The sequence below is a fragment of the Rhinolophus sinicus genome, linkage group LG18 (assembly GCF_036562045.2).
Source record: "Rhinolophus sinicus isolate RSC01 linkage group LG18, ASM3656204v1, whole genome shotgun sequence".
Classification (NCBI taxonomy): Eukaryota; Metazoa; Chordata; class Mammalia; order Chiroptera; family Rhinolophidae; genus Rhinolophus; species Rhinolophus sinicus.
Window position 1 is genome coordinate 2,140,622 of NC_133767.1, and position 20,121 is coordinate 2,160,742.

A 20,121-nucleotide genomic window follows, 5' to 3' on the forward strand; every position below is an offset into this window, starting at 1 on the left:
GCTCACACTCACCTTTTCACGGTCGTCCAGGGCCGCTCTGTCCAGTCAAGTCAGCGCATGTGGCCCCTGGGCACTTAAACTGTGACGAGTCCAAACGGACAACGCTGTAAGTGTAAGATCCCAGATTTTGAAAACGAGTACAAAGTATGTCATTACATGTTGTTTTCGTTATCTTGGGCTATATGTGAAAATTTAACCGGTTTCTTTTCACTACCCGCGTGTCTACAACAATCCTGATGTGAGGCGGGCAGCGCAGTTCTCACGTGTTCTCCCTTGCTCCCCGCTGACGCGTACACAGACAGCACCACCATCATGCCAGGTTAGTGTTTGCATTTATTTAAAAAATACACAAAATAGAAATTTTTTACATCAAAGTATGATAACCTCACTGTACATTGTTCCTTACTTACCTGGCTTTGTTTGCACCCTTACGCAAACATTAAGAATAGATGGATTTGATTGAGTTTTTGCTATGGTTCATGTAAACAGTTGAGACTGCTACATCAAGTCGGCTGTTTTAAAAAGTAAAATGGCCACAGAAACCCAACAGTAAAACAATTCAATTTGGTTTGTTTAATGAAATTGGCAGAAGTCTTAGCAGCTAGATGATCAAAGACTAAATATTGGCTTCTAGGCATTTTAAATATTAAAAACCTTGAGGTTTTCTTCATCTTGTAAACATAACTTAGAGCTTGTTGGCATTCAGTTTGAAAAGTAAAATATTAAACCATGATTTTCCTCATCCCACCCGTGTCAATATACACTCGATTATGCGAATGAAACCAGATAATAAGCAAAATACACCAGGAATTTCAAACTGTCCCACTGGTCTCTTCTGGGAGCGATGTGACGGAAGCTGACCCTGCATGGGCTGAGCTGGCTGTGGTCCCCCGTCCATAGGACAGTGACGCCACAGGCCACCAGGTGGGCAGTCCCTCTTGCTCCGTGTCTTCTGAGGCACCTGAGGCCCTCCTTCCGCTTCCACTGGCCTTCCTTGGGCTTAGGAGTCGTTGGGTCAGAGGTTTGGACTATTGTCAAGACTGTACTGTCCCTTTAAGATACCACATGCCACCATAGCTTACGCAGCAGTCCTGTGAACGCAGAGAGAGACGGTGAGCGCGGACTTCAGCAGGCAAGGTGGCTACTGTGCTCTGGGCAACGTCACGAGCCGCCTGCTCTCTGCAGGGTGTGGGTGTCTTAAGAGTGAGGAACTATAAACACAAGATACAAGAACTGAACAAGCTGCCAGAGCAAAGGGGCTTCGGGAACAGCAGCACCCTGTGAGGCCCAGGGGGTTTAAGGTGATAGATCCAAATGCACCATAACTGGCATCAGCTTGCCATGTTCCAAGGTTTCTGCAAAGGTGGTATTTGGACCGCAGCCAATTCACAGAAGCGTTACAGGTATTAGTACACTTACGTACTTTCCTATGTGCTAAATAACTTAGTTTACATTTTTTAATTTAATATATTCCTTCGTATTCTACTGAAAGTTACTGTGTTTCCCCAAAAATAAGACCTAACCGGACCATCAGCTCTAATGCATCTTTTGGAGCAAAAATTAATGTAAGATCCGGTCTTATATAAGACCTGGTCTCATGTTATACTATAATTAGTTACATTATTATATTACATAGTATTATAATACATAAGACCCGATCTTATAGTAAAATAAGCACACGCATCCACACCACGACCAGCCGTCAACTGCGGAGGCCTGAGGGCTACTGAGTGGCGGGAAAGGCAGCAGGCGGTCGGCCTCTGGCTCGGACGGGAGGAGCCGGCACGGGCCCCTCGCTGTGTAGCTCGTGGGCAGAGCAGGAACCTCTGGCTGTTGTACCCGAAATGCACGTACCTTTAGCACTTTATCCAACTCCTGTTTACTCAGATCTTCTCCACACTCTTGAGTCAACCGCGACTGGATCATATTCCGACGAACACGGTAATTTTTGGAGAAAATTTCGAGCAAAACCTGTCGGTGCTTAAGGAGCAAAAACATGTTTTGTTTGTTTCTGTTTTTGTTTTTTACGGGAAGCAGTCACCTGACAGAGAAACAGCCCCTAAACCAGAAAAAGCTACGGGCCTAACTCCACACTGCAGTCTGGGATGCAAGTTGTTGTGGGGATTGGGGGAAGGACAGACACGCCAGGGCTCCCGAGACCCCAGTAAAATGACTCCAGATGAAGGGACATCCCACAGAAAAGAGCAGTTGAACATACTTTTGCTTAATAAACAGGAATGCTAGCCGAGGTAGTGGCGGGGACAGCCACCATCAAAACTGCAGGAAGACAGGGAGGGGCGTGGCTAGAGGTCTTGACACTCGGACATCACATGGCACCCATGAAATGCACTTCATCCCAAAATAAAAATTAAATAGAAATGCTAGAAGATGTTAAAATCCCCCCCAAACAGGAAAAGCATTCAATGAGAAAGAATTTGATCCAGTATGTCCAAAGCAGGGAAAGAAATTACCAAGTCGATTGCAGCATTTCCTCAGAGTAACTAACTGTACATTACTGACCCCAGGGGACACCTGGACGTGCGCTGATGTAAACAAACAGGACCGAGACCAAGAAGCAGAACGTCACTGGACATCAACTCTGCCTGAAAGCCTGCAGACCATGGAACGTATCTTAACTGCAGAGGGAAAATGATTTGCCCTCTAAAATTCTCGCTCCAAACAAACAATACTTGAGAGCCAAAGAAAGCCACTGTAAGACATGAAAGAATGCAGCAACTCTCTGCCCTAGGAACAGAAGTTATTCCAGGGAGATGGGAAATTCTGTAAACCAGCACTGAGCAGAGCCGGTCCCACTGAAGGCTCCCGGGAATCAGAGCAAGGCCGACAACACTACGGATGCTGGTATCTGTTCTGAAAACCGTGCAAGTGAAAACAGGAAGTAGCAGGAGAGAGAACTAGGATCAGGGCCTGGGACGGACGTGTCGCTGTAAGCAGGGCCAGCACTGCTGAGCGCTCCGCCCGCACCCACGAGCACACCCCGCAGCAGGGAGGCACGCTCTGGTGGCACCTGCTGCTGGCTGAAGTGACGGCCTCGAGGAGTGGGGCTCGGGGCGGGCAGGGCAGGAGGCGGCTTCCCACGAGCTTTCCGTCCGCTCCGATTTGGTAAACACGCCCTTACTGCGTCTTTCACTGGGCACTGTGGGAGCAGGAACCCAGATGCCACCTCTTCTGGCGCAGGGACACTGCCTGACGCGCCCTGCCACCCCTCCCGCCGGCCAGTCAGTCCATCCCCGAGACACCAACAGGAGCCAAGAACTCAGCGGGGGCTCGCGCTCACTCTCCCCAAGCCTTTGGTGTTTTCACAATTAAACCTTAGTCTTGCAAGTCCAGGCAAGTTCATGATTTAGGGCAATGGTACGACCGCCAGGGCCTTGACGGTACTGAACATGCCCCAGGCTGCTGGTTCTGTTTACGTCCAGTTCACTGGACCCCGTGTCCCTTCTGGTGTGAGCAGAGACAAAACAAATTCTTCTAACACCCAGCCCCCAGCCCTGAGAAGGAACGCTTTCACTTCCTACTGCAGAGTCCACCTGAGAGACGGACCTATCGGGGGTCCACCAGCCAGCTGGGCATCAGAATCATCCAGAAAGCTCTGTAGAGATGCAAGTACGTAGGGCACTGCTCCCTTCCTAGTGGACTGAATTCAGGGCCTGGGGGCATTCTTCCAAAAGGCAACTCATGCAGCGGCCCAGACTGGCCTTTGGGCTCAAACCACTGGCACCTCCAGTCTGTGTGACAGAATATTTAAAGTCGGGAGTGGCTGGAAAGTCTGAACTGTGACTGCGCGCTGGGTAACCCCTCCAGGAATGGTCACCTTACCTGGTCACTCGTGTCTCCAGACTCCCAGAGAGCGAACACCTTCTGCTCCTCTGGGCAAGCCGCCGTCTGTGGGGGAAACTGAGCAAGGCCCAGGCGTGAGCAGGCTCTTGTCTCCACCCCAGGACCCTCCCAGCCAGCACCAGCCCAGTTCTGGCAAAGTGGGTTCCCATCCTAGCTCCTGCCACTCACTAGCTGTGTGGCCACAAAATGCATCTGTCTCCTGGTCACCATGGGGAGGAAGCCAGCCACCCCCCGCCAGAGCCTTAGAGAGCTGCAGTGACAGAAGCGTGACACGCCCAGCCTGAAGCCCACTGTGTGATCAGTAACGGGGCGGGGGCTGAGTTCTTATGCTTTTCCCACTGGCCTGGCACCAGCAGCCCAGAACTCCCTGGGGCCCCTTTCAGTCCCTGCCCACAAGGGCCGTGTCAATATAGGTTCAAGGCCCTGCCCAACTCTCAAGCAACCCAAGCCCTGGGTACGGCAGGGTCCGGACAGAGCCTGGAAAATGGGCAGCCCAGGCTCCGGGGACGAGAGGAAGGCAGTGCCTGGCACAGTGGGTTCCAGGCTCGGGGCCACAACTCAGGTCTTGGTCACAGCCCCACAAAAGCTCACGGGGGCCTGCAGTACACAGTCTCCTCTGCTCATTAGAAAGCAGGCAGGTAAGTGTCACTGCCGCCCCCGCCCTCCATGAGGACAATCAATCATTGTCCACGGTCACCAGCTAAGCGCACTCGCTCACCCTGGGCCCCGGCACCTTGTGTAAAAGGTGACGACCATGACCTGGTCCCCACATCAGGATCACGGGGAGGGAAGGTGACGGGAGAGCTGCAGAGACGGCCAGTGTCCCACAGACACCAGCCCTACCGAGAGGAAGACGCGCGGCAGGAGCCATGCCTGGGGGTATGGGAGGCACCTCGTGTCCCTCACCTGTGTCCCCACCAGCTGCCTAGCACTGACTGGCTAACGTCAGGCAGGCACTCCTCTCCTGCCTGGCTCAGCTCAGAAAAAGGCAAGGCTGCAGGTAACTGGGCCCGTGTGCAGGGTGGGCACGGGTGGTGCCTCCCATGGGAGACCTCACCAACGACACCGCTGGCCACCAGGGCCAGACCACCGGGACAGCCCAACAGCCCGGGATCCAGGCCCCCTTGTCCTAATTTGTTTCTCACGGGCACAGGGACCCGAAGCTGCATATGCCAGAGCTTCCTTTGAAGAGCCAGCCCCAGCCCCACCTCACCCTGTCTGCCAGGTGTGGGCAGGGGCTGGGAGGAGAACCCTGGAGGCCTCCCTGAGGCCCCAGCTGGCACTGGCCACCCCCGACTAGGGGCAGTAAGTGGTCTGGGCCCCCGGCCATGACAGCACAAAACCTGGGCTATGAACCCCACCAGCCCCACCAGCCTCTGCCACCGCAGGCCCAGCCCCACAAAGGCCCAACAGGAGCCGGGCACAGCTGGGGGTTCTGGTCACAACACAGCCCCTCTGAGCTGAAAGGATGATACCTGGAGCTACCATCTGAGGCTCAGCCTCTGGCCCTGTCACCTCCCAGCACCTGACCTTTACACAGGCTCCTCCCACTTCATCTGCAGTTGCCAAGATCAATGACAACAGACAAAGAAATCGTCCTGAAAAACGGCACAGCTGACAGGGACACATGGCGGTGGCGGCGGGGAGCTAAACCCAAGTCAGCCGCCCACGTCAGAAGGGCGTGCAGAGCATGAGAGGCTGGCCAGCCGGCCCATGTCACTCAGCCACCCCGTGACAGCCGAGACCCAAACCAAGGTCAGAGGTCCTCACAGGGCCCCATGCCCAGGGCAGGCTCCCCCAAAGCCGCAGGGTGACCCGACTTCTGTCCACGGCCTTTCTGCCAGGACGGCTGGTCCGTGGGCCCCACTTACAGGCACCAGGATCTGCTTGCAGCCGGCGGCCAGCACGGTGTCCTGCAGCATGCGGTCCGAGATGCCGCTGAAGAGCGTGTGGCCCGGGGGCAGGCTGGCCAGGTGCAGGTTGAAGAGGCGCTTCAGCTCGCTCAGCGTGAGCACGAACTGTCTCTGGAAGGTGGCCTCCACGAAGGCCCTCAGCTCCCGGGCCACCGGGGTGCTGGCACAGCCGGGGGGTGGGTGCCCATTGAAGCTGTCCTCACCTGCTGCCCGCCCGGCGGGCAGCCCGTTGGCTAGCCTGCTGTGGAGGCCTCCGCTGGGCGAGGTGTCCATGGGGCCCTCCTCTTCCTCGCCCTCCTCACTCAGGGGCTCCTCCTTGACCCGCACGCCCGGCAGGACTGTGGCTGCCCGGACCTGCTCCTTCCTCCACTGCAGCTCCCGCTCCAGCAGCGTGTGGTTCTGCTGGGCCCTGCTCTTGGCCACTTGGACCCGCTGGTCCCCTGAGACCAACCCTGCAGGCCCTGTGGGGAGACGCAGAGCTGCTGAGGAGGGTACAGAGATGGGCGGGGCCGGAGACGAGAGCCAGCCCCCCCGCCCCCCGGCCGCCCCAAGGACAATCCCTCCCAGCCCAACCGGGGCCACCCTGCTGTCCAGAGCAAGGACCAGGAAAATCGCAGGCCCAGCCCCACCTCACCCCAACCAAGCCAGGACGGGTTACTGCTGAGCTCCTGCCAGCATCACCTCCGGTCAACCCAAGAGGGTGAGGGGGTCTCAGGGGCCTGGGACCCTACAGCCCTGAGCACAGAAGCCCTGAGTCCCTAAGGCTGGGGCTTTGCCACTGGACAAGCCTATGGCTGAGGTACGGGGCAGGGGAAGTGGGCCAGCAGTGACAGCCACACACCCGTCCCCAGGCCCAGCCCTGGCCCACCTGATGGTCCAGCCGGCTTCTTTGGCACGGTTTCCTTCACAAGGTTATAGACTTTTTCTAATCTGCAGAGAAGAGAAAACACAACTCTAAAGCATGTCACTGGTCATCCGCCTCAGCACAGCATCACCTACACGCCCCTGGGACAGCCTGGTCACTGACGATGCCACATGCTGGGGGCCCAGACCCACTGCATGGTGATGGGGAATGGGGGGAACGGGGGTGAGGCCCTCCCGCCACTCTTGAGCCATCCGCCCGGCCCCCCCTGGGCCACACGAGCCCCGGCTCCTGCTCCAGGGAGGAAGGGGCTGTTCCAGGCCTGTCCCCAGTGGAGGAGGGGGCACGTGGCCACGCCCCTGGGGGCGGGGGGGGGTCCAGCTGCCGCAGCCCCGCCCACAGGCTCGTACTTGGCCTGGATGCCGGTCCACAGCATGTGCTGCCGCTGGACCACATCCGGGTGCTTCCGGACGAACTCGCTGTCGCAGGGCAGGAGGAACTCCCAGCCCTTGTTGATCCTGACCACGGCCATGTGCTCCAGGAAGTCCTTCACGTCCTCCGCGCACAGCTGGGGGCGGGCACAGGTCAGGCCGCGCCCGAACGCCCGGCCCCGCCTTCCCTCCAGGCGGACACCACCACTTACTTTTGTCACTGTCGCCACCTCCTTCCTTACCACCCAGCGGCTCTGCGTGAACTTCCACATCTGAGGGAGAAAAAGCAGCGTGTTTCTGGGAGGCAGAGATGGCTGCTCCCTAGACTGTGCCCAGGCCCCTGCGGGTGTCCTGGGAGTCTGGTGAGGGGAGGTGGGTGGGGGCTCAGCCCAGGCGCAGGCAGACCTCGGCGTGGGCCCGGCCGGGACAAGAGCTGCCGTGTGGCCGTGGGCAGCCACTTCCACTCTGAACCACCCTTTTCTCCTTGGTGAAGGACCCCCAGGAAGACAGGTGGGCCCACCCCACCCGCACCTCGGCCACAGAAACCCCCTGGGCGGGGGTGCCTGCCCACGTCACTGCGGGACCCCCGATCTGACGAGGGCTGGCAGGCAGCGAAGGGCAAATGGCCCACATGTGGGGCTGAGCGACCCTGGGGCAGGCGGGTGCTGGATGGACCCCCTGAGACAGAAACACTGCACACAGGCACCTGGACACTGACTGCCCAGGAGCAGGGCCACCGGTTGGGAAACAAGGACACGGTCGTAGCAGCAGCTAGGGCTGCGCTGTGTGAGGGGCCTGCACACGCGCACGCCAGTCACGGGGCAGTTCTACAAATGCAGCCCTCAGCGGGCTCCGAGCACGCTGCCGGGGTCCAGGGAGGCAGCACAGCCCCCCGCCACTCGGGGTTCAAGCCCCAGCCATGCCTCGGCTGGACCTCAGCTCTGGGTAAGGGGGGTGGGGTGACAGGGACGCAGCTGGGGAGCCCAGGAATCAGTGCGGCACACGCTGGGCGGCGCACATGTGCCAGGGCTGTGTGAGCCGGGGGCAGCAGCCCCGTGCGCCAGTCTTGCCAGGCTCTCCGATCAGTCACCACAAGCTAGAAACCTGATGTGTGGCATGATTCTGATTTGTAAAAATCAACAACCAAACCAACATTTAAAAAATTCTACGCAGGCCAAATGAAACACGTCCTTTGCCAGACCCCACCTACGGGCCTCTGGTTTGCAGCCCCCGGCCCCTCCGTGAGACAAACTCCAAGGTCCTTAGGAGCCTGAGAGGAAGGAGGATAAATAAGAGGCCAGACGCCGGGCCCACCCCTGCCGTAAACAGCGGCCTTTTGCCAGCGCCCTGGCCCTGGCCAAGGTCCTGGAAGCCCTGTGCTGCCCGCCCCGCCCCCCGACAGCCCCTCAGGAGGCCGGAAAGCCTGAGCACTTACGACAAAGTCTCGGCCCCTGCAGAGCACCTCTGCCGGCACACCGCTGTGAGGGCTGGAGGACTCCTTGGGGTACAGGATGTCACTGCCAATAAGAGGGGTGGCAGGTCAGTCCCTGGCCTGAGTCCGTCGACCTCCCACCCCTCACCCCAAGCTCCGAGGGGAAGCCCCCGGCCCTTTCCCACCGTGGCCGGTACCGGCCTGGGCCCTGACAGCTCCCCTCAGAACCGGGCTATGTGGAAAGAAGCCCCTTCCCACACGCACACCTCAAGAGTTCCTCCTCCGACCTTCCTGACTCCCCCGCTCACAAGTGGCCCAGCCCCAAGGGCCGCTGCACGGTCATGAAGGGACCGGGGGCTCTGAGACAGACACAGGCAGACCAGGAGTCTGGGGAACGGTGAGTCCCACACGGAAAGCAGGTGTGACGCCAAGAGACTGGTGTGGGGGGCAGGGCGAGCTGAGGCAAGAGGGCTGGGGGCTGGGGGCTGTGTAGGCCCGCAGCACAGGGGGTGGGGCGTCACAGAGAATGGGCCCCACACTCCAGGCCCCGAGGCTACACATGACTCCACAGCACCAGCCTGACCCCGAGTGCAGACAGACCCTATCGCCTGGGGACACACAGAGCACCCCAACACCCCCGCCCATGGGGCCTCTGCTCCTGCTGCCATGCCCCTCCACAGTGCTACCTGGCCACCAGCTGCTCCCACCCCGTTCCCATGGAAACACTGTGGGGACAGGGACCTGTCCACCAGCTGGTCGTCGCTGCCACACAGGAGGCAGCCGGGGCTGCGGGCCCTGGATTTCTGCATCCTGTGCTCAGCTGCACCGGACCCCCAACCCCCAATCTCCTGAGGACAGGGACCATGTCTGAGGGGAGCGCCATGCAGGCCACAGGACAAGCAGTCAGGACACGTTTGCTGAACAAATGCGTGAATTCTGCATCATCTCCTCACCGGGACACAAAGGAGCATGACCACAGGCTCAGGGTGGCAGTGAGGGCAGAGCCCCAACCCCAGCTACGGTGGCCGCGCTGCTGGGCACTGGCAAGTCTGTACCCCTCTACCCCTCTGGGCCAGTGCCCTCGGGGTACAATGGAACGGCCCCTGGCTCTTGCTCACAGGTGGTCCCCTCTAACGAGTCACATGCCATCGCAAAGGCCTTCCACACTTAACCAGCTGCAATGCCGACCCCATGTGCCAGGCACCTGCTTCCAGGGAGCAGGAGTCACCGTGTGGCAGTAACGTGAATACACTTTACAATTTACTTGGCCAACCAACTGGGAAACAATGGGCTTTTTGCAGTGAATTACTGTTTTAAAAATTTGGAACAATTCGTATTTTGACAGATTGCTCACCATACACCACACTATTTAGTACTCTATTTAATACTCTAAAGCGAGTATTTTATCCAGTTTGAACGTAATTCAAGTATGCATAAAATGTAGAGAGCAACCCTATATTTACTAAGGGTCTACCCTGTGCCAGGCTGTACTGAGAGCTGGGGACGTAAGGAAGAGTCCAGTGACAGTCCCCACCCCCTTGAAACTGACAGGCCGGTGGCAGAATCCCAGGAGAGAAACTACTGGAAAACATCGAGTCACAAAGTCAAGACCTATGAACCCTGACAGGATACAGCAAAAGAAACTCACACTTAGACACATGAACTGTAAAAAGGCAAAACAAGAGAAAATCATAAAAGAGGGAAATGAAGGTCGGTTTCCTTCAAAGGAACAAGCACTAGACCGTGGGCTTGTGGCCAGAGTGGAAGTCAGAAAGCGGCGTGCAGGAGGAAGAGGGCCACCCTGGAATTCCACACACGCTAAACGCTGTCCTTCAAGAACAAGGCTGACATAGGCATTTCCGGGTAAGCCAACGCCCTGCAGACTTCACTAAGGGAAATGCCAGGGCGTTTTTTGGGGAAGGAAACAGCCCAGACACACACTCAGAGATGCGGAAAGGAGTGAAGGGGAAAAGGCACATATGTGAGCAGATCGAAAGGACCCTGACCCGCTAAGTCACATCTTATGGGGTTTAAAGTAGAGAGAATTACAATATGCAAATACAATGGTACGTATGTCAGGAGGAAGATCATGTGAAACAAGCTGAGTTCCTGGATGAGGGTAAAACGGGCACCGAAACTGAGATAAGTCCCGAATGCAGGCCCAAATCAGCGGGGGAGTCACTAACGGGGTAAGGCAGGATAAGCTGCCGATGAGCAGGGAAAACGGAGCGATAAAAGAAGACTCCGGGGACGGTAAGAAGCACTAGAACACGCAGTGCAGCCGGGACACACGGAGAGCGCGGTGGCAGACGAAACCCAGTACGAGCGATCACACTGTTACAGTGGCCGACCGCTCCCACGGAGGACTGAACACTTACCTCTTCACCACCCAGTTGCCTTGGACTAACATCGCCACCTTCTGGACGCCACGCAGAACAGCCACGGAGTCGATGGAGGGGCCCAGGAGGCTCATCAAGTTGGCGAAAGGCATGACCTTCACTGAGGAGGACACAGGGGAGGTCAGACCAGGCAAGAGGGCTGTGGGCCCTTCCCCTGCCCCTCAAGTCTGCAGAGCTGCAGGCTCACACAACACCCCCAGCACATGAGTGCTGACCAGGACACGCCTCGGCCGCAGCCCACGGAATCTCAGGCTCGGCGATGTGTCTGAACTCGCCCAGCATCACCCATCTGGTAAGTGGCAGAGCTAGAACTGGACCCCAGGCCACCGGGTCCAGAGTCCACACACTTAACCCCTGTGCTCTTCTCACCCCAACACCTGAGCCCCCACCCCGTCTCAGCAGGGCCTGAAGAGGCCCAGTGTCCTCTGCTCCCCTCTCTGCTCAGGCCCCGAGACCCTTGAGTGGGCACCGCAGGAGGAGCCCAGGGCCTGGGACTCAGCGTTGAGGCTCAAGGCTCACACCCCCACTCACCAGCACCAGGACCCCAGGTCCAGGCCTATCCTCCAAGAAAAGGGACGAGTCCCCATATGTGGCCTGGGGAGGGCACCCCAGCGCAGTGTGAGTGAACAGCTGGGCTGTTCAAGGGCTGCAAGGAACCCACTGCAGGCCCGTGTGAGCCCTCAGCTCTGAACCCTCACCCTGCCCCCAGGGAAACCCACTGAGGCTCAGAAGGTCGCTGGCCTGCCCAGCTCACGCAGCAGGGGTGGTGTGAGGCAGCCGCCACCCCTGCAGCCGTCCTGGCCCCTCGAGGCCAGAAGTGTAAAGCTGGGCGGCTGCGGTCCAGGCGCGGAGCTCCGGCCACTCACCGTTCTTCATCAGGATCCTGATCTGGTCAGCCAGGGGCAGCGTGCGCAGCTGGGCCATGGACAGGACGTTGCTGGGGGCCACGGGTTTGTCCCTGTTCAACAAAGGTGACGATGGGTCAGAGCAGCCGGTGGGGGGCGGCGGGTGCAGGAGGGGTGCCCAGCCCCTCTACTCACTTCTCCTCCTCCTGGCTGGGTGGCATCAGCATCGTGAGGTACTCACTGTGGAAGGGTAAGAGGGCAGGCTCAGCGGCTCCCAGGGCTTTGGCCCGCCCCACCCCTGCCCAGGAACCCTGGCAGTGCCCAAGCTGAAGCCCCCTTGACCACAGCCACAGGGAGAGGCCCATCCCCACCCCTCCCCCAGCTAGAGAAAGGAGGACCACCCCCTCTACACCCGGGACCCCCCTGCACGTCCCTCCCCCAGGCTACAGAGGGGCCCCAGTCCCAAGGGAGGCCCCACAGCAGAGGCAGGCTGGCCAGGCCCACCTGGGTGACTTGACAAGCTCCGTGTTCTCGGCCCCACTGGGCTGGCACAGCAGGTACTGGCGCTCGTGCTCAGAGCGGCTATCCTGTTGGTGGGGGGGTGGGGAGGGTCTCACTGACGTCCAGGCCTGCAGCACCCCCAAGCCCTCCGCCATTCAGTTCTCACCCCTGCATCACCTTCCGCTCCAGCCACCCATTGCCCTGCCCCGAGGCCAGCCCCGCCCAGGGTCACACGCAGCCCCCGAGCACGGCACTCCACGCCGGTGATGTGGCCTCAACCCACCACCGCGGGCTCCATGACCGCACAGCCCCAGCACTGCCCAGGCCCTGGCATCTGTGTGGTACACGAACGCCAGGAGCAGTGGTGACAAAGGCAGCTAACATTCACTGAGCACCTACTGTGTGCCAGGCCGTGCCAATGCCTGTGTATATAACACCAATTCACGCAGCCTCCAAGTAACTCTGCGAACTTAGATCCTATTACGATTATTCCCATTTACAGACAGGGAAACTGAAGCTCAGAGATGTCAGGGAACTTGCCCAAGGTCACACACCAGAGCTTCTGGAAGTCTGACCTTGATTCAAAGGCTCCGTCAACCCAAATCTCTTCCAGGAAGGTTCCGGAGAAATCAGGAGTTGCTCCTCCCCCAGAAAAATGTTGGGGAGCCCTACCCTATGGTGTCTTGGGAGCTGCTATTCAGCTGCTTCCCTTACTCAATTACACAGTTCCAAGTCAGTGCACAAGAGGAAAACGCAGTACAGGAAAACCCCCCCTGCAGGTTCACGTGACCATGACACAGACGGCCGAGTCTGCGGAGGACCAGATGACGAGCTGCCAGAGTTCACGGCCCCCATGTGTGAAAAATACATAACCAAACAGCAGCCCCCGACCATGAGCTGCAGACAAACCCACCGTACACTCCCCCACTCTCTCCCGGGGGGCACCCCAGGCGGACTGGCTGGAATGGAGGACACACAGGTCCCCACGCTACAGTGAGAACTCACGTAAACACGTCATGGGTTCTGCGACTTGAAGCAAAGCAGCGTCTAACAAAACCAGCTGTACCACAGGCTACTCGAGACGAACAAGAGGTAATTTCTCGGACATTTCATCAGCATCAATGTAAGGAAGACGCTGAATGTAACAACTGTGCGAGGCCCTGCAGTACTGCCAGTGGCCAGTGGAGGGGGCGAGGAGCGGAGCCGGGAGTGAAGGGGGCGCGGAACCCGCCTGTCTCCCCCACTCACGCGCAGGCCGAAGTAGTGTAGGTGCACCCATGGCTCCTCCGCCTGCTTCTTCTGCAGGAACTCGTAGGACTGCACGCGGCGCTGGCGGGCCTGCTCCGACTCGGGCCGGGAGAAGCGCACCTGGGCAGGGGACACCACGGTCTCAGGCGGGGACGCTTCCCGGGCTGCTGGCCCAGCCCCACCGGGAGACCCGAGGACCCCACATCTGGGGTTCCTCTGTGAGCTGCCAACACAGGCCAGGCAGCAGCCTTCTCAGGGTGGGGGGCCGCCCAGCACCCGACCCATTTCCACTCGCACTGGTAACAGCACCCCTATTTTCCTACAAGCAGCACCCAGTTCCCTTCAGTTCCTCCCTAATCCCCCTTCTGCAGCCACAGAACTGGGCACGTGACTAGACCTGGACAACTGGAGCAGCAGGTCCTCTCAGCCGGGGGAGGCAGGGGTCAGAAACTTTACTTAGAAGTAATGACCAACAAGTTTCTTTCCCCCAAGGTCTTGGAAGCTGTGAGGATACAAGCCTGGGACAACTCTCTACCGCTGGGGGCAGACCCCTGCCTGAGAAAAAGGCTGAGAGGAAGACAGAACCTGGCCATGGGGAACCAGGTCTCAGTGACAGACTGAGCCCCTGAATCCAGCCGTACCTGAAGCTAAACCCCAACTTCCCGGTAACAGGGACAAACACTCCATTTGAGCTCGCGCCAGTTGGGTCTGCGTGCTGCCGCTTAGAGCCCGAGTCACCTGCACAGGGGCGGTGGCTGGACTCCAGAACCCTGGGGTTCCCCAGGGGCCTTTAGCACGGCCTTCTCCCCGGTAAGGGAGAGAGGTGCCCAAGGCCACCCAGCAAGCTCCTGAGAACGGGTGGGGGCCACGCTGGTTACAGCAGAATTCGCATCTCCAAGGATGTGTGAACACGCATACCTTTAGCCGCACTGTGTACCCTCTACCTTTGTGCAGTATTTTTCTTTACTCATTTTAACCTATAAAATATGCTTAAATGGGGGAAGCTTTGTAAGCCACAATGGGAGAACAATATTCTAATCATCATCTTTGAAATACAGGAATAACTACTAAGACGGAACCCTTCAGCCGTGCCCACTGAAAGGACAGAATTACACGCTGAGTCAACACAGGGCTTTGGCTCCGTGCGACAGGGCTTTGGGGCAGACTGTCTGGGCTCCCTCGGCTTCCTGGGTCCTGGCCGCAAACCCCAATCCCAGCTCACAACTGGGGCTGCGATCCCGTCAACAGTGGACAGCCCAGCGGGGCAGGCAGCTTCTGCACCGGCTCAGGCCAGAGCCCGCCTTCTGCACAAACGCGCCCACCGTTGCGGTCTTGGGGCTGAGCTACAAGCCAGCACCGGGGGCACAGCTCACCGTGACCTGCTTCACATCCTCGTCTGCCTCGTCCTGTGAAGAGTCTCCTGCTGCAAGAGGAACTAGCTGCACTTGCAGCCTCTGCTGGGGCCCTGCCCCCACCCTCACCCCACCCCTGCCCCCGGGGCCTCAAGCAGCGTGTCTGTGACTTCTAAGTCAGTGTGCTCAACTGGGCGCCATTTTGACCCCCAGGGGACATTTGGGAATACATGGGGACATTTGCGGTTGTCAAAACTGAAGGGGTGGGTGCTACTGGCAACCAGTGGGCAGAGGCCACTGGTGCTGAGCTGCCCTCTTCCGGCCCTTTGATGCCACCCCATCCCACCAAGACGCAGACAGAGCGAACGTGGGCCCGCACTCACCCTCATTGGCCGCCTCCCTCTCTCGGTGCTTGGCATCTGCCTTGTCCAGGTAGGAGAAGCTGGGCCGCAGCTGCAGGATGCCGTGCAAGGGCGTCAGGTGGAGCTCGCCTGGCGGAGGAAGACGCTCGGTCCTGACTCCAGGCACTGGCCAGCCACTCACCAAGGGTCCCAGGCTCCCCTGGAGGCCCCGGCCATGGCCAAACCTCCTCCCACCTCTCCTCCAGCCCCCAGTCCTAGAGCCTCGCCGGACTCAGCTACACACAACGCACATCAGGACACCAACTCACTCCCCTGCTCGAAGCCACTTCCTTACTGCCCGCCTGCAACCTCCCCCCACGCCAGGCCTCACTGCCTGCCGAACCCCACATTCACCCACATTTCCTCTCCTCCTCATCCTCCCTGTCTAGAGCCCACCCATCCTGCTAAGCCAGCCAGTGCACACGTGACTGGAGAAGTGGCCCCCAGAGGCGGACGAGTGTCTCCCCAGCTCCGATGAAGAGCTGCTTGCCCCTGTGACTCAGACCCGGGCCCTGGGCAGCACCGCACAGACAACCCGTTTCAATCAAGTCAACGTGCGCTTGGAAGAGGAAATCGGAGACCAAAAAGGCTCTACGGAAGCTGCGTGGACTCGGGGGCGCTGAGCGCTCCAGCCAAGGAGTGAACAAGAGGACGGTCCTGTCCGAGGAACGTGGCTTTGAAGACGCAGGAGAGTGCAGTTACTGGACACTACTTTTGATTCTGCTCTATTTTGTTTCCTCAGTGTTCAAATTTGTTTCCTGTATTGCTTCACAAATTCTAAATACCATACCTCGTACTTTTAACAGCTGGGAGGTACCTACATGCCACACAAGTGTGCAATGCAGTGTATTTTAACATAGGCGGACTCCTACAACTAGCACCGCCATTTCTGAATACTTTCAGCCCCCCCACTCCCACTCTCACCCCCACCCCCGGCAACAGCCCATCTGTTTTCTGTCTCTATCGAGTTGCCTCTGGCCGTTTCACAGGGACGGAATCAGCTTTGTGTGTCAGGCTTCATGCTCATTAGCACATCCATGCTGGGGGCTCCCCTGCAAACCATACCCCACTGCTGTCCAGGCAGCAGCTAAGGGACATCAGGATGGACGCTCCCTTGTTCACCATCATGGATTGTGCTGCTGTGAACACATGCGTATAAGCCTCGGTGTGAACAGTTTTCATTTCCCTATGGGAGATGCTATCTAGGAACAGAAGTGCTGGTATTTAAAACAAAACCCTGCCACCGACCTCGGAAGTTACGCTCTGTGTGCCTGTGCACCAGGATGACAGTGACCCTGGAGCCCCAGCCCTGTCAGCCGGGACAGTGGCTGGCCAGAAGGCCCTCGAGATGGCCACTTCCAGTCCCGACAGTCTGTTATCTCCACAAGATGCCTGGCCCCTTCGGTGTCTAGCACTGTGCGGGGAGGGCCTGTCGCCGTCCCAGCCCCCATCCTGCTCCCATCCCCCACCGGCCTCCATGAGCACGGCACCGGGGGCCCACTCTCGGGTACCTTGCCTATAGAGCGCCGCGGCGTAACGGGACGTGTTGCTGGTGGTCTGGGAGGAGCAGAATGTCTGCTTGTCCATCAGCTTCCTGAGAGCACAGGGAGAAAGGACGTCAAGGGGCCAAAGTTCCAGACCTAGGGCTGGCCCTGCAGCCCCTCCACCCGACACCTCCTGAAACCCAGCAGCCAGGGACCCAGGCGGCCGGAGGGGCTGGGATGACAGAACCCAAGGCCCGTCTGTGGCCCAGGAGACGAGCAGTGGATGGGAGCTGCCGCGCCCCTCGAGGGGCCTCCCGGGAGGACGTTTCCCACAGGAAAGGGCCTGCAGCAGGCCAGCCACACAAGGGTGGGACCCCGGTGGGGAGCCCAGCAACAGGTGCACGGCCTCGGTGCCCTTCAGGCCCCTGGAGGGCTCACGTTTAGGCCCAGGGACTCACGAGGAGTACGTGCTGGTCTCGTCTGCACAGCTGCCATCCACGTTCAGCGCAATCTGCTCCCCTTTGCTGCGGCAGTAGTTGGGGTTCAGGGTGTCGATGGCCATCTCAAGCTCTACCTGGAGACACCAAGCACCCACAGCTATGAGGACCCTAAGGCACTATCCCCAGGGACACCCCCGATCACACCACGGCCACCACCTAACCCCAGTCCCTGCCAACCCTGGCCCTCCCCAGGGGCCCCAAGGCTTCAGTCTACACCACAGGCCACCAACTCCAATTGCAATGGAAAAGGCCAGAGTGGTTTTTTGGGGGGTAGGGAAGGAGGCATGTAGTCCTGTTTGTCACCCTCCCACTCCACTCCCAGAGCTCTGTCTGGACTTAAAAACCACGATATCTCATACGAATCCTCAGTTCCACTTCCTCCTGAAAAGTCAGCGGTCCTGGCAACGCTGCACAGCGCTCCCACGTGGCAACGCGCCTGGAGCTGCAGCTGCCCAGACGGGCCCGTCACCCCACCCTCCGAGGCCCCCCGTCGCCCTGCATCACCCTGTGCACGGGAGCCCCCGCCATTCCCTCACCCGTCCTGAGCCTGTTCCTCTGGGCCTCTTTCTTTCTGGAAACTCCTTCCTCAGCTTTCAAGGCCCTCGCTCACCTCCAAACTCTCCAACCACTCCTGTTCTGGGCTGCCGCCCCCCATCAGCTCCCACCCACGGCCGCCCTCCCATCCCCACGCCCATCAGAGGGGCAGCCCCACCTTCTGCTGCTTGGGCTTGATCCTGGCTGCCAGGTGTGGAATGTCATCGTAGGGCATTGAGGCTGGACGCACAGGGTACTGGGGAGGGGAAGCGCCATGAGTGCACGCTGCCCAGCCCCGACCAGAGCTGCTCCGGGAACTCTGGCCAAGAAGCCCGACGGCCCCGCTCTGTCTGAGCCCAGAGGCTCCGTTTTGGACGTCTGACTTCCAGGCACGTGGCTGAGCCTCAGGACCCCAGAGCACCCCCGTGGGAGAGGAGTGTGACCTCCAAGGTCGAACCACCACACACAGGAGGACAGGGAAGGAGACCACGAGGGAGCAAAGGGGGAACCCGCCTGGCCCAGGGCTGCTGCCCGAAGCCGGCCAGGCCAGGCGGGTTTCATCACCCAGTCTCTCCGTCATTGTGTGTGGCTTCCGCATAACACAAAGCTAAAGACAGAAGGGAGCTGGTCTGCCACTGACCTCGGACAGCGTCATGCATGCAGTGACTTTTATGTCATACCTTAAGGCACTGCTCTGAACACACTGAGGCCCCCTTCCCCGCCTGTCCTCTCACTCTCTCACACACACACACACACACACACACACACTTTCTTCTGTCTCCCCCACTGTACATACGCCCTTGGGTGGACAGATGTCATGGTTTGCACCCTCTCTCTAAAAGCTACGGCCCTCGCTGCTGATGTGGGGGGCAGGGGAGGCAGTGTGTGAAGTGAACGCTTCTGGAGGCCCGTTCAGGTCGGCCACATTCTAGCTGTTTCCTAAAGGCTCACATCAGTAGCAACACAGCGACTCTTCCCAGCTCCCTGGGCTGGGGCTTGAATTACCTGAAACAGGTAGAGCTTCTCTGCCAGACTTTTGGCCAAGTATACGTCGATCTGGGAACAAGGGAAGAAGATTCAACCAGGAGACAGACTCAGTGCCTGACCTGCCCTGGCAGGCACGTGAGCCTCAAGATTCAGGTGAAGGGCAGTGCCCCGAGGCTGCCTGGGGGTGGGGGAAGACCTATTGCTGGAAACAAAGAGAACCAAGTCCCCAGTCTGGACACATCCAGGACTCTCCACAAAGCCCCCACCCAGGTTCACTAAAACCCAACAAAAATGCATCTTCCCTCGGGCTACCCAGACCAGGCTGTGGCCCAGGGCCATTCAATGCCTCTGATTCCCGGGCAGGGGAAAGACCGCCCACCGCCCTCCCGTCCCCCCTGTGGCCTCTACCGCGGGCCTGGAGCAGCCGTCGCCCTGTCTAAGGTAGTCTGCAAGCCCCTCAGAGACTGACCGGCCCTAGTTCCTTTCTTCTCAACACTGGCTGCCCCCACCTCCCACCGCCACGCGTTTGACCTCCTGCTTCCCAGCTCTTCTTAGGAACCACGCTCTCTCCCATCCTGAGTGTGAGGGCCTTCTAGGTGGAGGGAACAGCATGTGCAAAGGCCCAGAGGCTCTGAGGACGTGTCCTGATCTGGAGACTGGAAACTACCTCCCCACCGCCTCCTTTCTGAGACTCCTCGTCAGTATCACCCCAGATCCTGCGCCCCGAGGGCGGGAACACTGTTGTCACAGCCCCAGGGGACCCACTGATCAACTGCTGAATGAATGAATCTGAACAAGGGGGAGTTGTCAAACCCATTCATTCATTTAACAAAGTGACACTGAGTAACTAGTACGTGCCAAGCAGGAACTTGGCTTTGCACTCAGAATAAAATCTCTGCCCTCATGAAACTCGCATCCTGCTGGAAGGAGGCTTATGTCTGGGGCTGGTAAGCCTATGGCCGCGTGCACAGCAAGGCCTAGATAAGGGGCTAGAGTGCCAGGGTGAGGGTCGCCACATGACCGTGAGGGTGGTCAGCCAGGCCGGAACCTGGGGGAGAGGGTCCCAGGCTGGCCTGAGGACGATGAAGGGACCCAGCCCCGCTGCCTGCGGCCCGGGCAGGGGTGGGAGCAGCAGTTACCTCCTGGACGACTGGGTCATCCTCTTCATTGGCCATACTAGGGGGAGCCAGCCGCCAGGTCCTCAGACTCGATCTGTAAGGGAGAGTGAAAAGTCCGAACCATCAGTCAGTCGTTCAGCCAACACTCCAGGGTGCCCATCCTGCAACAGACACTGCTCCGGGAGGGAGCAGCCCGAGACAAACAGAAGACGATCTTCCTACTTCTATCATGGAGTGAACAGTGGACGGCCCA

The 20,121-nt window shown here is 58.9% G+C and overlaps 1 protein-coding gene across 2 annotated transcripts in view; it reads right to left on the minus strand.

Annotated features, from left to right (window-relative positions):
- Nucleotides 1-315: 315 nt before the first annotated feature.
- POLR3E (RNA polymerase III subunit E) overlaps nt 316-20,121 on the minus strand; it is a 35,650-nt gene continuing 15,844 nt past the window's right edge. The window contains exons 2-21 of one of the 2 annotated variants that reach the window (XM_019751670.2): nt 19,890-19,962; nt 18,769-18,819; nt 17,942-18,019; nt 17,188-17,303; nt 16,757-16,839; nt 15,228-15,335; nt 14,866-14,912; nt 13,493-13,612; nt 12,248-12,330; nt 11,939-11,983; nt 11,765-11,856; nt 10,878-10,998; nt 8,503-8,584; nt 7,280-7,339; nt 7,047-7,204; nt 6,643-6,704; nt 5,733-6,235; nt 3,841-3,918; nt 1,855-1,980; nt 316-1,091 (exon numbers count right to left, since the gene is read on the minus strand). In XM_019751670.2, coding sequence (XP_019607229.2) covers nt 1,035-1,091; nt 1,855-1,980; nt 3,841-3,918; nt 5,733-6,235; nt 6,643-6,704; nt 7,047-7,204; nt 7,280-7,339; nt 8,503-8,584; nt 10,878-10,998; nt 11,765-11,856; nt 11,939-11,983; nt 12,248-12,330; nt 13,493-13,612; nt 14,866-14,912; nt 15,228-15,335; nt 16,757-16,839; nt 17,188-17,303; nt 17,942-18,019; nt 18,769-18,819; nt 19,890-19,925 — 2,106 coding nt within the window. In that variant the 5' untranslated portion in view covers nt 19,926-19,962 and the 3' untranslated portion in view covers nt 316-1,034. Of the gene's footprint in view, nt 1,092-1,854; nt 1,981-3,840; nt 3,919-5,732; nt 6,236-6,642; nt 6,705-7,046; nt 7,205-7,279; nt 7,340-8,502; nt 8,585-10,877; nt 10,999-11,764; nt 11,857-11,938; nt 11,984-12,247; nt 12,331-13,492; nt 13,613-14,865; nt 14,916-15,227; nt 15,336-16,756; nt 16,840-17,187; nt 17,304-17,941; nt 18,020-18,768; nt 18,820-19,889; nt 19,963-20,121 lie in introns of both variants that reach the window. The other variant, XM_019751669.2, reaches the window with a different exon arrangement.